The sequence below is a fragment of the Macrobrachium nipponense genome, chromosome 19, assembly GCF_015104395.2.
Source record: "Macrobrachium nipponense isolate FS-2020 chromosome 19, ASM1510439v2, whole genome shotgun sequence".
Taxonomy (NCBI): domain Eukaryota; kingdom Metazoa; phylum Arthropoda; class Malacostraca; order Decapoda; family Palaemonidae; genus Macrobrachium; species Macrobrachium nipponense.
Genome location: NC_061088.1, coordinates 22,838,114 through 22,857,482, shown reverse-complemented (window position 1 = coordinate 22,857,482; position 19,369 = coordinate 22,838,114). Strand labels below are relative to the sequence as shown.

At 42.9% G+C, this 19,369-nt stretch overlaps 1 protein-coding gene across 3 annotated transcripts in view; it reads right to left on the bottom strand.

Moving 5' to 3' along the window:
• The window catches only part of LOC135214996 (uncharacterized), a 262,394-nt gene that overhangs the window by 65,351 nt on the left and 177,674 nt on the right, over positions 1-19,369 (bottom strand). For all 3 annotated transcript variants that reach the window (XM_064249543.1, XM_064249528.1, XM_064249536.1), the window contains exon 4: positions 5,362-5,529. In XM_064249543.1, coding sequence (XP_064105613.1) covers positions 5,362-5,529 — 168 coding nt within the window. The remainder of the gene's footprint in view (positions 1-5,361; positions 5,530-19,369) is intronic.

Sequence of the window (19,369 nt, the reverse complement as noted above, 5' to 3'; positions counted from 1 at the left end):
CCATTTTCTATATTCCTTCTCCCCATAGGAAATGTTTAGTATCTATTTTTGTCAATAGATGGCAGTGTGCATTTTTTACTTGTGAACTTCCAATGCCAGATGCTGCTCCTGCAAATTCTCTCTAAATTCATAACTTTCAAAGCATGGAAAAAATACTTATTATTAATATTGTATGAATCTAAATTTTATTTTCTTCTTTTCACCCTTCTAGCATCTCAAATAATTCTTTGTACTAATGCATGATTGAAAAATGCAGGAAAATAGTATAATCTATGACTCCCAAGTTGACTCAGGAATGTAACCATCAACAACTATGCACTACTCATTAAAAACCAACATACAAACAATTCAAGATAAGACAAAAAAATTCCTTTTCTTGATGTTTTAATAATCAGAGACACGACAGACTACAAGTTTGCCATATACAGAAACCCAACGTTCTCACTTTCATACATTCATCACTTCAACAAACAGCCATCTGGAACATAACTCTTTGGTAAGCAGGGTGGTGACTGTAAAGTCCCTGTTCCAAAGAATGGCATAACTGTCGACTGCAGTAACTATAGGCCAATTTCTATTCTCCCGGTGCTCTCCAAATTTACTAAAACAACTTATCTTTAAGCCACAATATAAGTGGAATCTAAAGGATTTTTAGCTGCATCAATAGGATGCGGTTAGGTGTCTGCAATGCTCTTTTAGACTAGACATGCCATTTGCAAGAGAACCTTGATAAGGGTTTTGAATGCAGAGTAATTCAAATAGATTTTAGTACTGCTTTCAATTTAGTAAATCACAAAGCACTTATTTATATACCGTACTTCAAAATCTTGGAGTGGGTGAATGTGTTTAAGATTACTTAAAGGTTACCTTAAAGGTAGGCAGAAGGAAGTTACTGTTGATGGGATCTTTAGTTAACCAAGACTTAACGTGTCTGGAGTTCCACAGGGTAGCGTTCTTAGCCCATTGTTATGTCGGGAAAACAAGATTGTATATACCAATAATGCAACACTTGAGGGTAGTAAAATCTCCACTTATAAGAAATGAAGATGCACTTAGTCTCAATTGTGACATGGACCAGTTTAGTGAATGGTGTAATCATTGGGGGGCATGAGGCTGAACTCCAGTAAAATGAAAATGCTATTGATTAGCAGATCTAGTATAGATTTTCCACCCCATCGTCCCCTTTAGGTAGATGGGACTTTGCTGAAAGAGTCTGAAGCTATAACTATTCTAGGTGTAGCTTTTAACTCATATCTTACTTTTGAGAAACATCTAATGAAAGTTTCATCCAATACTGCACAGACGTTAGGTATTGTTCATAAGGCATCATTTATTTATAATAGTGATAAAATTAATACAACCTGTTTTAGGTCATTCCTCTATTATTTTCTTGATGGCTGTTTTGTCTTCCTTGTATTAGTAGTGCATGAAGGCTTTGTAGAAAAGTTTTATATCCTCCGGGGGTGGAATGTTCCTTTTCTCTTCCTCCGTTATGTACCACTTGTCAAGGTCAGCTCGTGTTTCTCGGTTTATGAGTTTATTCGAGCACTCATTGTTAATCAGCATCTGGGATGCTCGGTCAAGTTTGAGGTGCGTGTCCTGCCACGTCAAACAGTGCGAGAGGGCTCTCCTGATGAAGGCCCTGGCGGTGGTGATCTTAAACCGCGCAGGACACTCGCTATCTCCATTTAGACAAAGTCCAAGGTTTGTAGCTTTGGTGTAGACCGTTGTAGTTATGTTCTGATTTGTCTTCGTGACAAGGACGTCGAGGAAGGGGAGCCGATCGTTGCTACTGTACTCGACGGTGAAGTTGAGTGCACTGTGACACAGGAACTGCTGTCAAAGGGCTTCTACCTCATCCTCGGTGTCGGCTTGCACGAAGATGTCATCGATATAGTGTCCGTATGTGCGGGGACATCTGTGTTGAGAGAAGACCCTTTCTTCTACTTCTCCCATGTAGAAGTTAGCAAAGAGGACTCCTAACGGAGACCCCATCGCTACGCCGTCCCTACAAGAGACCACCACCACCAAGCAGACGACCAAGTGGAGGACCAGCGCGAGCCTCCTACCTATGAAGAGATTAGCATGCGCCTCACCTGCCAAAGTGAGGGAGACATGCGTGACCGGGTTAGGGGCTTACCCCGCAAACTTGTCACCCTCAACAGCAGTAAGCTACACATCAAAGAAAAAGACCCAAAGGTATATTAACCTCACTGCATACCAGCCCACCCCCAAACATGATGACCTATTAAACCTCGTGCTAAACTGCCACTTCATGTCGAAGCCGAAGAAGCACAAGAAACGCCAGGAGATCGAGATGCTCCTCGACTTGATTCAGCAGTTGTAAGCAAAGAAGATCTTGACAATGACGGACGCCCCTCAACCTCTTCTACTAGCAGAGGACCTTACTCAAGCGGTATTTACACCAGAGAGATGAAAGAGGCAGCCGCAGATCTGAAGAAGAGAGAAGACATCACCGTAAGATGCGCAGACAAGACAGCCGCATTCGTGCTCATCAGCACCTTGGAATACTTCAAGAAACTCGACGCCATCTTGTCTGATGTCTCCAAGTTTGAGAGACTTACGAGGAACCTGACAGAAGACATCAAACGCGACGCCAACCGGGTCATCACGGCCGTGAATGCCGCTACGAATGCCGCACACCTCCCATCCATCCAAGGTGACTACAGCCTCGGCTACCTATACGGGAATGTGAAGACCCACAAGGAAGGCAACCCCCTACGCTCGATAATCAGCCAAACGTCCGCCCCAACTTACGCCTTGGCCAAACGCCTTAATAAAATTCTTACTCCATATATCCCCTCCAGGTACTGCCTCACCTCATCGGTGGAATATTTAGAGAAGATCCGCAACTCCTATGGTGCGGAAACCATGGCGTCCTCAGATGTTGAGTCCCTATTCACCAATGTCCCAGTTGACGAGACGATAGGAATCATCATGGAGCGGGTACATAGGAATCCCGATATGAGACTACCGAGCATCCCAGAAGACTCATTAAAAACCCTGCTGGATATCTGTACAAAGAGAGCCCCTTTCACCACCCACCAAGGACAGATGTACCGCCAAAAGGACGGCGTAGCGATGGGGTCCCCCTTAGGAGTCCTCTTTGCTAACTTCTACATGGGAGAAGTAGAAGAAAGGGTCTTCTCTCGACACAGATGTCCCCGCATTTACGGACACTATATCGATGACATTTTCGTGCAAGCCGACACCGAGGATGAGGCAGAAACCCTTCGACAGCAGTTCCTGCATCACAGTGCACTCAACATCACCGTCGAGTACAGTAGCAACGATCGGCTCCCCTTCCTTGACGTCCTTGTCACGAAGACAAAACAGAATATAACTACAACGGTCTACACCAAAGCTACAAACCTTGGACTTTGTCTAAATGGAAATAGCGAGTGTCCTGTGTGGTTCAAGACCACCACAGTCAGGGCCTTCATCAGAAGGGCCCTCTCGCACTGTTCGACATGGCAGGACACGCACCTCAAACTCGTCCGAGCATCCCAGATGCTGATTACCAATGGGTGCTCGAATAAACTCATAAACCGAGAAACACGAGCCGACCTTGACAAGTGGTACATGACAGAGGAAGAGAAAAGGAACATTCCACCCCCGGAGGATATAAAATTTTTCAAGAAAGCCTTTATGCACTACCGATACAAGGAAGACAAAACAGCCATCAAGAAAATAATAGAGGAACACGTCCGCCCAATGGAGGAAAGGAAGAGAGTGTCCCTCATTATTTACTACAAGAATCAGAGTACGAAGGACCTCCTAATGAAGAACAAACCCTCCCCGCCCGTAGGAGACCCCCTAAAGCAGTCCATCATCTACCAATACATATGCCCCACCCAAGAATGCTCTGGGATTTACATCAGCATGACGACAATGCGCCTGTCTAAAAGGATCTCCTGCCACGCCCAGGAGGCCATGCTCTTGCAGTACACCAGAAAAATATCAAGAGAGACGACATCATCAGGAATATCAAAATCATTGGGAGAGCCCCTGACCCATGACATCTGCACCTCCTAGAAACGCTGTTTATTCTCGAGCAAAGGCCTCCCCTCAACACCACTCAAGAAGGGTTCCTGACGTGTGTGAGGAGGACCACGCCCCTCCCTCCCAACGAAAGTACCAGCGCACATGAAACAAGAAACACCAGACGTGAAATACATTATGAGAGTTACCAGGGGTGACGTCACTCAGGTAGAAGCCAATCAAGAGGTTCCCAGTGATGTTCCCTGCCTGAGAAGGTCCGTAAGACTTGAAAACGCTCGCCGTATGAGTCACCTTCCCAGGAACCAATGAAAACTCAACCTGCCAGAGCGGTTCTCCAGACCATACTCGAGAGCCCGCAACATCAAGATATAAGGAGAAGGACTCGCCACTGGAATTCAGTCCCTCAGCAGTCATCGCTGGATAATGTCCCCTGGATCTGGACGAAACGTTGCGTTGGAGAGAGAGAGAGAGAGAGATGAGAGAGAGAGAGAGACGAGAGAGAGAGACGAGAGAGAGAGAGAGAGGAGAAACACGGGGGAGAAGGAATGATGAGAGAGATTGAGAGAGAGAGAGAATATTATAAATAACTAACCAAACCAAAATGACTCAACCGAATATGACCATGTACTTTGGTGCGTTGCTCACCAGTCTAAGCAACAACGAGAAAGCCATCATCAGAAAAATAAAGAAGACTCTCTACAAGATTAATAGCGCTGAAGCAGCAACCATTTTAACAAAACCTGTCTATGAGAGGGTCTCCTTAACCGATTAATAATTATAATAATAATATATATAATAATAATAATAATAATAATAATAATAATAATAATAATAATAATAATAATAATAATAATAATAATAATAATAATAATAATTGAAAAAGAAACCCACAAAATCACTTTGTAACTTGTTTACTTCTAAGTATTTACATTTAGTTTTACTCCACACTCGAGTACTTTCAGGGCCCTTCTGTGGCCCATTCTCAAGAGATATTTGGGATGTTAGCCTGGGTCAAGGCCCAGCAGTCTCTGAAGACTGCTGGGCCTTGACCTAGGGCTAACATCCCAAACATCTCTTGAGAATGGGCCACAGAAGGGCCTGAAAGTACTCGAGTGTGGAGTAAAACTAAATGTAAATACTTAGAAGTAAACAAGTTACAAAGTGATTTTGTGGGTTTCTTTTTCAATCTTCAGAAGAAAACTGAAAGAAGTTTTTGTTTGGTTAATAATAATAATAATAAAAAATAATAAATAATAATAATAATAACAACAATACTGGAAACAAAGGAATCAATTTCACAAAGGCACTTAAGCTGCAACATCAACAAAACTCACTTACCCTATCATGAAATTCAAACAAAATGACACCTTTCCCTGGCTGAATCTCAGAAATGTATCCATTCTGATTCATTATCCGAGTTATAGGTGTTGGTGTAATCTGTGGGAAGTCCTCCGTCTCTTCCTTAATTGCTTTTGCAGCAAACCACTGACAATTATCACGTGATTCCTGAGAAAACAAGACTAATGAATTCCTGTAATAAACTGCTGCGATACACAATGAAATTAAATATGTAAATCAAATTTCAATATCTACATGAGAGCTGAAAACCCTAATTTTCTTCTACTTGATGTTAATACTGAAAGACTGCAAAAATTCTAGTAACAATATTGACATGTCTTGCTCCTTTTTTTTACTAGAAATTCAGGGCTTCCTACCTGGTAAAATCAACTGTACAAAATATCATATAGACTGCACAAATACGAGTTCGGGAACTTACCAAATACTTGTGATAAGGCTCTGTACCTATAAGTAAGTCCCACCATCTTTTACTTGAAGCTCAAGGTTGTAATCTTCAAACTACTTTTGTTCTGTCTAAAATATCACCTAATATAGATCCCCAAGTCCCTGAGGAACTCCATACATTTCAACGAACCTGTTACAATCCTCACCCATCTTAATTTAATCAATTATTCAATTTTTATGTTGTCATGTGATGAGAATGCAAGACTGGAAAACAAGCTAAAGAATTCATCACTAATCTCGCAAACAAGTCTTCAAGTATAATGTACATGAATGTTAGGGACTTCATGTAACAATTCAACTTAGAGGAGAGACTATTCTAGGACTACTATTCTACTTGCCTTCAACTCATATATGTCTGCTCACTGAAACTGAAAACTGTGAATGACCTTAACGATTTCCTTCTATTTGTCTAATATATTTTGTTGCTGAGTGGGAGTACCAGTTAGTTCAACTACAAAAGGAGGTCTGCCAATTCCCTGCACATGCTACAAACAGAAACTGTAGCTTGGTAATAAGGTGGGTACCTAGTGGCAGTAGGTGTGTGACAGGGTACTACCAACTCACCTATCTGTAAACCATCACTTTTTTTTCTTGCAACAGGGACAATGCTAGGTTGATTGAGGTGGGATTAGGATAGAAGGCCCTAGTTTGTATATCTAGGGGAATTATGCATGAAAATTTGGCGGCTTCCTAAGAGAATCCAAACCATTGCCTTTTGTATCGGAAATTCGCTCTTAAAGTGAGAGAATTGCCTCGTGGAATTGACTATAATGTCCCATAAGTGTTCACTTAGATTTCTGTCATGTACACAAACAGAAAAGGGCTGACTTCTGTACCTCCTATGTAAGCTGGCACAGAAATGCAGATACTGAAAGGGCCCAGTGCCAGTTTAGTTGACCACATCAAACTATACTCTACTAAGGATTCAGGTTAATGCTGTTTTCCCAATAGAGACCTGGAAATAAATATCATAAAGTATCAATATCATCTCCCAGAAATGAATAATTGACTTCTACACATGGGCTCCTACCTTGTAAAAACTGGACAGAGAATATTTTATCAAAGCAACTTATTCCCTCAGGTGCTTGATTGTGTAGCTCTCCTATGTATGCCAGACCCACACTAGCATAAGTTAGGCTATCTATGTCTAGGAATGCAACATGTGAGGAGAGAAGACCCAAGATCCAAAGCCTTTTTTGTCATATTAAGCCCAACCATGCACCTTATGCAGGATATAAACTTGCCCAAAGAAGCTGGGAAAACCTAATGGCCCACAAGGAGGGTCTGAAGAGCAGTCATAAGCATAGAAAAACAAAATGAAAGGAATCATGACATTATCTATTTCTGAAGTTTAACTTACACAGCCAAGAGGTTAGAGATGCTTTTTACACAAGAACTAGCACCAAATTTGGGAGAAAAATGCCTGGCTAAAAAGAAAAAGCTGTCAAAAAGAAACTGTCTCCATACACAAAGACAACAGAAACCATCCAGTTCTCCTAAGAAGGAAGGGAAAGACAAAACTTCCTTTCCAAACAAAAAAACTTATTACCAAAAACTATCTAAAGAAAACTGTATTCCCTAGCTCCTCCACTGGAGAGCAGGAAGTGAGGCTCTTATAAAACAAGGAAGGGTTAAGTATGTAACCACTTCCTACCCTCGGGTAGCTGGGCACGAGAACTACAGTTACTATTGCTAAAACAGCTAGAGTTAATGACAGTGCCAAACCTTTGCAACTACCTCTTGATGATTTAAAGATTCCTATAAGCTTGAGTCTATGTATCTGGCAGTGGAATTCTGGACTCCTAACTGAAAGTCCCCCCATAAGTCGCAAAAGTATTTGAAAACTAACAGTCATCCTCCAAAGGAAGAACCAAAGTTTAATAAAAAAAAAAGAAGTATCATCCAAGGAAGGAGTATGCTGATGGATGGACAAAGCTACTCCATTCTCAGTTCTGTCATATTCTCCCCATCCCCCTGCATCTCAATATTTTTTCCTCTTCTGCTTTCCATGGCAAGGCTCAAAAGGCAAGCTGAAGAATTAGGTGGAAACCCATAATCCTAGGGGTGAATGAGGATCTTGACTCCTGACACAGAGTCTGTGATCGACTCAACCATTGCCTTTTGTATCGGAAACTCGCTCTTAAAGTGAGAGAACTGCCTCTTGGAACTGACTATAATGTCCCATAAGTGTTCACTTAGATTTCTGGTCACATACATAAATATGCAAGGGCTGACTCCTGTACCTCCTATAAAAGCTGGCATAGGGATACAGATGCTGGATGGATATGGAACTTGTCAAAATTGGGTTGCAAGGAGGACCAGTATTGGTAAACATTCTGAAGTGATGCCACAGGGAGTGAGCTGGGGCAGGAGAGGGAGAAAGAGAGGGAAACTTGCTTTCTGTAATAGAAGTTCTCCTCAAAAGAACTGATGGCCAGCTCCTTAGAAAGAACCTCAACAAATTAGACAAGAGAGAAGACATAACAGAGGTTGTAGGAAAAATGCCATGGGTGTACTTTAAGGTAGTCAGGTTTCTCCAAGAATAACAGAATCCAACATAACTACAGTGGACCCCCAATATTCGTGTTCTCAACATTTATGGACCCACATATTTGCGGATTTCTCTATGGACCATACCTACCCATTATTTGCAAGGAATTCATGTATTTGAGGTATTTTTATATAAGAAATATCCACAAACTGATGTATTTTCATATTAATTTCATGATTAAATGAACTTTGTGATAAAACTATTAAGAAAACCAAGTAATATAAGCATTTTTAGTGGGTTTTTTGAGTTTGAACTGACAAAATAGGCAGTTTTAAGCGTTTCTATTATAGGAGTTCTAAGTATTCGCAGATTCCAATCTATTTGAAGGGGGGTCTGGAACGCATCCCCTGTCAATGGGGGGGTCCACTATATAGTGGTACCTCGACATACGAAAGTCTCAACTTACGAAAAATTCAAGTTACGAAAGCAAATACGAAGATTTTTTTGGCTCTACATATAAAAATAGATCAGGTTACGAAAGGATGTTGCTGTAAAGTCCCGAGATTCGCCCGGACCACCGATAACAATTTTAAAACTCGCGCCCCACCAACTGAGTAGACTTGCTACCATCCTCCAGCACTCCCATTGGTTCCTGATGCTAGTCACCGCCATAAGATCCTGCTCTCCTATTGGTCAGCATCTCTCCCATCGTGCTCTACGTAGCAGCGTTCTTCTTCAGCCATTGCTTTGCACCAGCATTATCGTACGCATGTGAAATTCGTTCATTCTATACGATTTCGTTTACTAACATAAATTCATTAGTGATTTCGTTGTAATACTACTTTATCGTGTTGTGTGAGAACTTTAGTCCATACGTATACTACATAACTTAATTACGTACAGTATATCCGTAGTCATGGGTCCCAAAAAAGTTGCTGAAGTTCACGGAAAGAAGAGGATGCTTTCTATGCAGACAAAAATGGAGATTATCAAGAAGTATGAAGCTGGCATGCGGTTGAGTGTGATCGCTAAGGAATATGGCCGAAATCCGTCGACAATAGGCACCATCCTTAAGCAGAAGGAAGCCATCAAAGCAGCTACACCTTCTAAGGGCGTGACTATTTTGTCTAGCAAGAGGAGCCACGTGCACGACAAGATGGAGAGGCTGCTTCTTGTCTGGATAAAAGACAAAGAAATCGCTGGTGATATGACAACCGAGATGGCAATCTGCCACAGGGCCAGTGCTATTTTCGGCGATTTGATTGCCCAGGCCGAAGACGACGGAGGAGGAGGGACATCGATGCCAACCCCAGACTTCAAGGCTTCTCATGGGTGGTTTGAAAAATTCCGGAAACGGGCTGGCATCCTTTTAGTGGTGCGGCATGGGGAGGCGACCAGCTCGGACACGAAAGCGGCCGAAGCCTTTATTAAGAAGTTCGACGAGATGACTCTCAACGAAGGCTACAGTTCTCAGCAAGTCTTCAACTGTGATGAGACTAGCCTTTTTTGGAAAAAAATGCCTCATCAGACGTACATCACACAGGAAGAGAAGAAGCTACCCGGGCATAAGCCTATGAAAGACAGGCTTATGCTCGCACTTTGTTAAAACGCCAGTGGGGATTGCAAGGTAAAGCTCCTCCATGTCTATCATTCGGAGACTCCTCGAGCCTTCAAGGCCCACAAAGTGCTAAAGGAGAAGTTTCCAGTGATGTGGAGGGCTAATGCGAAAGCCTGGGTAACGAGACATTAGTTCACAGAGTGAGTAAATCTGTGCTTTGGCCCGACAGTGAAGAAATTCTTGGAAGAGAAGCGCCTCCCTCTGAAATGTCTGCTGGTGTTGGACAATGCCCCTGCTCACCCCCCTGGCCTCGAGGAAGATATCCTAGCAGAGTATTCTTTTATCAAGGTTCTTTATCTTCCGCCTAACACCACCCCTCTCCTCCAGCCCATGGACCAGCAAGTGATATCGAACTTCAAGAAGCTGTATACGAAACATCTTTTCAGGAGATGTTTCGACATCACCGATCCCACAAACCTCACCTTGCGTGAATTTTGGAAGGAGCATTTCGATGTTGTCATATGCATCCGATTCATCGATCAAGCTTGGCTGGAGATTTCGAAGCGAACCTTGAATTCTTCATGGAGGAAACTCTGGCCTGATGCCATATCCGCCCGAGACTTCGAGGGATTCGACATGGGCGAGCTGGTGCAGATTCAGAAACAGTTGACGATACTGAAACCGTTTCGCAACCAGATCTTAACGAGATCGTTGCACTCGGCAAGTCCATAGGGCTGGTTGTCGACGAGGACGACATCAATGACCTTCTCAAGGAGCACCAAGAGGAGCTTATGACGGATGACCTGAAGGAGTTGGAGGCCATGCAACAAAACGTCGTTCAAGAAGAGTTCTCTAGCAGCGGCGAGGAGGAGGAGGACGACCCTATGACAACGGCAGAAATTAAGGATGCTCTAGCTGCTTTTCATAAGGTGATATCACTTGTAGGAAAGAGATACGCCGAAAGGGCTTACACAGGTCGTATGCTTGCGCAGTTCAATGACTTTTGCCTGAGTCGTTTCAGGAACATTGTGAAAAATAGGCAGAAGCAATCTTTTCTTGGATAGTTATTTTTTAAAGAGGCCTTTAGTAAGAGTAAGCAAAAAGGAAGATCCAATTGATACTACGAAAAAACAGAAAGTTGAAATTGAAATTTTGTAAAAAACGTAAAGTATGAAAAAGTAAACAAAAAATGTAAAAATAGAAAAAAATGTTAATTTTAAGTTTTTTGTAAAGTTAAGTAGTATTACGGTTTTGTTAATGTGTTTCGTAAAGTTTAGTCTATGTTTCCTGACATTTTTTAATGTGTTTCATAAAGTTAAGTGTACGTACTATGTAACAAGTTTTCTGCCGTTTGTCCTCCTCCTCTGTCACCACTTTCGGAGATAGCCTCACTCGAAAGGTAAGGTTCCACATTTTACTACATACGTACGTATGTACGTACAGTATTTCTTGTATACCATGTACACTAATACACTTTATTTACAGGTACTATGTAGTACATATTAGTACGTAGTACGTATTAAGTTAGGTATTGAATGGTCCAAATTGTTGTATTTCATTGTTTATTGGTCAATTTAGCTTTCTTATAAAATTTACTGGGGTGTTTTTGTAGGGCCTGGAACAAATTAAGCAATTTACATGTAAAATGCGGTTTAAGATACGAAAAGCTCAGGTTACGAAGGCCGCCTCGGAACGGATTAATTTTGTATGTTGAGGTACCACTGTATTTCTAAATTAGGAACTGCTAAGATTCTTCAGAAATCAAAAAGCAATTTAGAAAGTTCCTCTATACCTGATGCACGAGGGCTTGTATTTTAATACGGTTAAAACCATAATGAATAATCAATCTTCTTGGACAGTACGTACAAGAGTCCCTTCCCTAAAAATGATATTTTTGAAAGTAAAATGTATTTTTCCCTAACCATACAAACCTGGGGTCCTTTACTTAGGATAGATTGCAGCTCAGCTGAAACTACCAGCTAATACGGTACATTCTTTTGTATACCGAGGTAGTAACTACCGGGCCGGTAGTTACCCGCCTGGCGTTGGGGAAGCATTGCCTCCCCACCAGCTCACTGAGTTGTCACTTTGGTTACAGCCAGTACTTTGATGATGACCCCTGAATCAAGGGGGTGGGTGTTTGGTGGGACCATACAAGTTAAGACTGAAGGTTTGTTTCATATATGAACAAATGACAAATTTTTAACCAATTTGAATTTTTCATAACTAACAAACCTGAGGTCTTAACATTAGGATAATACTAGTGCCAAGCTGGAAATTGGTAGGATTATTAACAAACTTGTGAGATCCAGGGACTATTGGCATCTATACCAGGTCATGGGGTATGTAGTACCCAGAATGCCCTTGGCGTTCCGTGACCCATCAGTTACTCTTCCAACCCAGTTTAGACTGCTAGAGGGGTGGTTAGAGGTGGGCCTTTATCTTTTAAGACCTTAGCTTTGTTAGTTATGAAAAATACAAATTGGTTAAAAATTTGTCATTTGTTCATATACGAAACAAACCTTCGGTCTTAACATTAGGATAGACTTACTTATTGGAGGTAAGTCTCTAAAACTGACTGGGAGTTTGCCACCTTTATCCATTTCCGAATAGTAGATGTATTCTAAGACAATGGACTATTAAGCTTTGAACCAAAGATATATGAAAATCTATTGGTTTTCCTCCCTGGGTGTTCATACAATGCCATGGTTTATTACATTATGGAAGATGGAGAACTCTCCGTTCTCCTAAACCACTCCTGTCCCTTGTATCTGGATCTATTATCACCCCTCTCTCTCCCTATTATTGAGAGGAGTGTGTTGCTACTAAAAAGTATACTAAACTCTAGATTATCTTTACAGATTATCTTTACAGTATGGCTGTCTCCCTCACCTACATCTAGTCCGGTCCAGCTCATGATGGTACGTACTCTCCTTCATACTGCCCGTAGGTAAAGGAGTAGATAGAAAAGTAGTAAAGAAGAAAGACCAGTCATCTCATTCATTCTACTTTCATATCTTCATCTTAGACTAGACACAAACTGACACGCCAGGGGTACTAGTAGATGAGCTATACCACCTGCTGGGCAGCCACCACTGGACCCAAGGAAAAAGTGTCCAAGGATCTATGGGCAACATCTTTTAAATAAAAGGAAGTGAAAATTGTTTGGCATTGCCAAATACCAGCTTTCAAAATCCTCTCCACAGACATATTTTTCTTGAATGCCAAAGAAGCGCTCAAGCCCCTGATGTCATGAGCTCTAGCCCTCTCCAGGCTATTTGACCCTCTGTCTTCTGTAATGTATGCATTCATGATCGTTTCTCTCAGCCAAAACGATATTGTGTTCCTGGACACTTCCTTTTTGTTCTGTCCTGTATTTACAAAAAGCCTTTGGCACCCCAGCCTGAGATGCCTCGTTCTTCTTAAGTACACTCTTAGTACTCTGACATGACACAGAAGCATTTCTTCTGTGTCATTGTCTACAAATTCTGCCCGAGAAGGTATGGAAAAAAGAGTCGAATCTGCCATCCACTACTGATGGGTTTTGAGTTTTGGCCACAAACTCTGCGACAAACTCGAAAACCATAGACTTCCAACCTCTCGAATGCTTCACCACATATGACAGACCATGTAGTTCCCCCACCCTTTTAGTTGAGGCTAGGGCCAATAGGAAGACTGTCTTCAGGGTCAAGCTTCTATCTGTGGCCTGTCTCAATGGCTCGTATGGGGGTTTTGTAAGACTACTCAGTACCATGGTCAAATCCCAATCTGGAGCTTTTAGTTCCTTCAGGGAACAGGACTGCTCAAAACTTCATTAACATAGCCAATCTCCCATGAAGAAGAAATGTCCACATCCTCCATCTGCAGGACTGAGGTTAGAGCAGCCCTGTATCCCTTTACAGCAGATACAGACATATGCCTTTCTGTCCTGAGATATATCAGAAAATCAGCTAACTGTTGAATAGTGGTTCCAAGTGGAGACAAGTTCCCTCTAAGACACCAATCACAGTATATGAACCATTTTCCTTGCTAGACCACTGCAGATGACCTTCTGATATTTCCTGCCATCTGTGTTGCTGCTTTCTGAGAAAATCCTCTCGCTCGCAGGAGATACTTGACAGTCTCCACCCGTGAAGTGATAGGGACTGCACCGACTGGAGGTACCTCCCCACGTGCGGCTGACATAGGTTGTTCCACGGAGGTAACTCTCTCGGCAGGTCTATTAGGACTTCCAACAGATCCGGAAACCATTCTGCCTTCGGCCATAAAGGGGCTACCAGTCATTTTGAGGTTCTGAGACCAAATTACCTTGTTCAGAACCTGACGTATTAGGCAAAATGGAGGAAATGCATACACATCCAGATTGTCCCATGGGTGTTGTAGCGTATCTTCTGCTACTGCCTCTGCGTCCGGGACTACTGAACAATACACTTCCAACTTTTTGTTGTACCTGGTTAAGAATAGGTCTATGATCGGCCTTTCCCACAATATGAGCATTCTGTCCACTACTTCTTGATGCAAGGACCACTCCATTCCTAGGATCTGATCCCTTCGGTTCAACTTGTCGGCCACTATGTTTCTTTTTCCTGGAATATATCTGGCTCTGATGTCTACTAAATTCTCTACAGCCCACTGATGAAGTTGAACTGTCATCAGGTGTAACTGCCGAGATACTAGGCCTCCTTGCTTGTTTACGTAAGCTACTATTGTGGTGTTGTCCAACATCAATACCATTGATTGCCCCTTCACCCTCTCCCGGAATTCCTGCAGTGCCAGAAACACTGCTTTTAACTCCAACACGTTTATATGGAGTTCTCTGTCCTCACAACTCCATTTCACTGAAATCATTAGCTCCTCTATGTGGGCTCCCCAACCTTCGAGTGACACATCCGAGAACAGCAAGAGGTCCACAAAGGGTTACTGAAGGGGAACTCCCACTGTCAGATTGTTGTCCTGCACCCACAACAGTAGGTCTTTCCTCACCTCTGTCGACAAGGAAATTTGCTCGTATGGGTGATCTACTGTTGGCGACCAAATCTCCTGCATCCTCCATTACAATGATCGAAGGTGTAATCTCCCATGTGGTACCAGCTTTTCCAAGGAACTTAGAATTCCCAGTACTACTTGCCACTGTTTTGTTGGCTGTGTTTGCTTTCCCAGAAAGGCATTCACCACATGTTTGCATTTCTCTACCCTCTGGTCTGCTGGGAACACTTTGGCTTTTACTGTGTCTATAATCATACCCAAATACACCAGCCGTTGACTTGGATCCAACTTTGACTTCTCCTGATTTATCACAATGCCTGTAACCCTGTCCCGTAGTAATTTTTCTCTGGACTTTGCTATCACCAGCCAGTCATCTAGGTATCTTATTAGCCTGATCCCATGAGCATACGCCCATGTCAACATGAGAATGAATACTCTTGTAAAAACTTGCGGAGATGCAGAGACGTTGTCAATCCAAAGCACAGGACTCTGAATTGGAAAACTTTCTCTGCAAGACTGAAGTGGAGAAATTTCCTGGAAGACTGATGGACTGGGATCTGAAAGTATGAGTCCTTCAAGTCTATTGTCAGCATATAAAGTCCTTGTCCCTGACTGCTGCTACAACTGTCTTTGGGGTCTCCATTCTGAATCTGGTTTTCCTTATAAACAGATTCAATGTTGACAGATCTATTACTGTCCTCCAATCCCCGTTGGCTTTGGGGACAAGGAAAATGCGGCTGTAAAACCCTTTTGATGGAATTGATACTTGTTCCACAGCCCCTTTTTCCATCATCTTCTTCACTTCCTCTTGCAGAATAAAAGCTTTGAGATTCCTGAGATTAGGCGAGGTGCGGTAATGGTTGTTCTGTCAAGGGTGGGGTCACTTCGAACGGAATCAAATATCCGACTCTGAGAACATCCACCACCCACTGCTCTGCTCCAAATTCCTGCCACACCTTCCAGTGATTTGCCAGGCAACCCCCCACTGGTGTGGCTGAGTGATGAGAGGTGCCCATCCTATCGTCTTGAACCTCTCCCCCTTCCCCTAATACCCCTTCCTCTGTTGGGTCTATTGTGAAAGGGTCGATGAGCTAACTTCTTTGGGGAAGAGGGTCTTGTTGCTCTTAGAGATGTTATGTCTCACTGGTTTCTTACGAGGTATTTGCTGATGCCTTACCTCATTGGAATTAGCCTGGCTTTCAGATGTTTTCCTAACTGCCTGCTATACTAATCTGTCGTTAGTAATCATCCTTCTCCTATCTATAGCATCTTCCAGTATGCCCTCTAGCAGCAGCAATTGAGACTCTAGGATATCCCCACTCCTCATTGCTAACACGGAATCCAAGTCAACAGTGCGGCTTAATCTGGCCAAAGCTGCATCTCTCCTCATTAACAGGATATTAGCCCAAACATTGCCACTTAAATTTGTCAAGTATGCAATTGCTTTGGAACCTGATTGTAGCAATCTGATAAACATTGACTCATCCACTACTTTTCTCGTTACTTCTGAGGATGCAATTTTTGCCACTGCTGTTGACCAAAGGTCTAACCAAGAAGCAGTCTGATAGATATAGAAGCTGTTTGCTTCCAAAGTAGGCAGCCTCCTGACAAGTCATCGCTAACGCGAATCCAAGTCAACGTGCTGCTAATCTGGCCAAAGCTGCATCTCTCCTCATTACAGGGCTATTAGCCCAGACATTGCCACTAGAATTTGTCAAGTATTGACTCATCCCTACTTTTTCTCGTTCCTTCTTCTGAGGATGCAATTTTTGCCACTGCTGTTGACCAAAGGTCTAACCAAGAAGCAGTCTGAAAGATAGAAGAAGCTGTTGCTTCCAAAGTAGCAGCCTCCTGACAAGTCATCGCTAACACGGAATCCAAGTCAACAGTGCGGCTTAATCTGGCCAAAGCTGCATCTCTCCTCATTAACAGGATATTAGCCCAAACATTGCCACTTAAATTTGTCAAGTATGACTCATCCACTACTTTTCTCGTTACTTCTGAGGATGCAATTTTTGCCACTGCTGTTGACCAAAGGTCTAACCAAGAAGCAGTCTGAAAGATAGAAGAAGCTGTTGCTTCCAAAGTAGCAGCCTCCTGACAAGTCATCGCTAACACGGAATCCAAGTCAACAGTGCGGCTTAATCTGGCCAAAGCTGCATCTCTCCTCATTACATGGATATTAAAGCCCCAACATTGCCCACATTAAATTTGTCAAGTATGCAATTGCTTTGGAACCTGATTGTAGCAATCTGATAAACATTGACTCATCCACTACTTTTCTCGTTACTTCTGAGGATGCAATTTTTGCCACTGCTGTTGACCAAAGGTCTAACCAAGAAGCAGTCTGAAAGATAGAAGAAGCTGTTGCTTCCAAAGTAGCAGCCTCCTGACAAGTCATCGAAGGGCATTCCATTTTAACTAGATCCAAGGTTAATCAAGGTTTTAACCTTACCACATTTGGGTTAATTTGTCTAGATAGCAAAGGAACCATCGGTGTCACATAATATTTCCTGTGTTTCATCAATGGAGGGGAAATAAACTTAAATGATCCATTTGATCTTAAGGAATTATCCCTTCCAGCAATCCGTGCATTGACGTGCTGTAAAACTGACTCAGCATGACTTGAGCAAGGTAATTCATATGACACCTTCATATCCTTTTTCAATCCAAATACCATATCGATTCCCGAGGAAGCATACTGGCTGGTGTCTCCGTGCTCCTCGAAAGGTTATTGAATTGACGAATCAAATCAACCACCTCTGCATACGAAGCCAGAAACTCCTGGTTTTCCCTTTTCTCCGGTTCTAACATATTGTGTTCAGCCGCAGGAGAAGCTAGCTCACTCCTATCCTCTGACAAACGTTCGGGTGCGTCATGGCCATCCAACCCTACGACCGCAGCATCTTTGATCTCTGATGGCCGCCGTCGGCTCGATCTCGAATAGTTATTAGGAGAACATGACAGCCTAACTTCTCTACTCACAGATCTAGAGCGAGAACCCCATCTATACCTCCAAGATGAAGGTTCTCTCGAAACCGAGCTAATTTCATCTCTATCTCTATCAATAACATCTCCAACGGCTGTCAGCGAAGTTGGCCTTGATCTCTCATTGAGTTGAGCAACGCCTTACACCAGCGTATCAGAAGAGGTTACCAACTCTTTATTATTCGACCTTTTAATGGGAGCTCTCTCATCCTTCTCCTTATTTTAAAAGGTCTTACAAGCAAAACTGGTATTGGTTCTCCATTCTTCGTTGAATTCTGCAGACTCATCGTCGATTTTACCAACGGCAGTGTAGTTTCTCCTAAACGCTTTATCCTCACTGCTGGCATCTTCGCAGCGGCCACTATCCCAGCGACCATCGATGCTTTCACTCGTTCGGACGCCTGTAAATGACTTTGTCCGTTAGCGTTAAGCTTACCAGCCACTGTCTTCTTTACTTTGTTGCTGACCGGGATGTGACAGTCCTGGCTCGAAGATAAAGAAGAATTTACTCTTCTTCTCTTGGCCCAAGGATCAGTCACAAAGTCCCGTATCCTCCAATGCTTGACTGGTATTTTTCTTCATGACTGTGTGTACCAAAGAGTCAGAAAGTGAATTCGGCTCTGGAGGCAACGAAGTAGTTAGAGAAGCAGTAGGCTTTGACGTCATCGCGTCAGCCATGTCGGTGTGTCTGTCTGTCTGTCTGTATGGTGTTTTTATGTTGCATGGAACCAGTGGTTATTCAGCAACGGGACCAACGGCTTAACGTGACTTCCGAACCATGTCGAGAGTGAACTTCTATCACCAGAAATACACATCTCTAACACCTCAATGGAATGACCGAGAATTGAACTCTCATCCACCGAGGTGGCAGGTCAAGACCATACCGATCATGCCACTGAGGCGCTCCCAAGTCGGTGTGTGACGCAGGTTGTGACGTCACCACTCTTGTATGGAGAGATTGAGCAGCTGCTGCTGGCAGCCCTGGGTGTACTGCAAAACTACTTCCAACATTCTGCATCCCTGGAAACATTGATGTTGTTGTCATTGCCGTGGCATTAGCTCCCATAAAATGCAGGCCACGGGGATGAGGAACATCCATCGTTGTCGGGCCCGGGTGGAAACGTGACACCATATAATGAGAAAGCAACCTGGTAGGCCTAATGCTGACCTTGTACCTTCCATTCTCTGCGCATCGGGAGCCAACACCTGGAACAAAGATGGCGATGCATAAAATTACCCAAAACCCTTCCTGGAGTTTCCAATAACGAATCCCTAGAAGAAACTGAAGGAGTATGGGAAACATAAAAAGCAGGTGACGAAACATATGGAGCAGTCTGGTGTATTGCCAATACAAAAGAAGCCGACGACGTTTGGTCATCCACAGATGGCGTCGTCTCCTTTCTTTTGTATTGGCCCTTCCCATAAAACTTCATCCACTGTTCCACTGACCAACCACGACAAACTGAACGAGGATTAGTAATAGTACATGCGTTTTCTCTGCACCTACTACACATTGAATG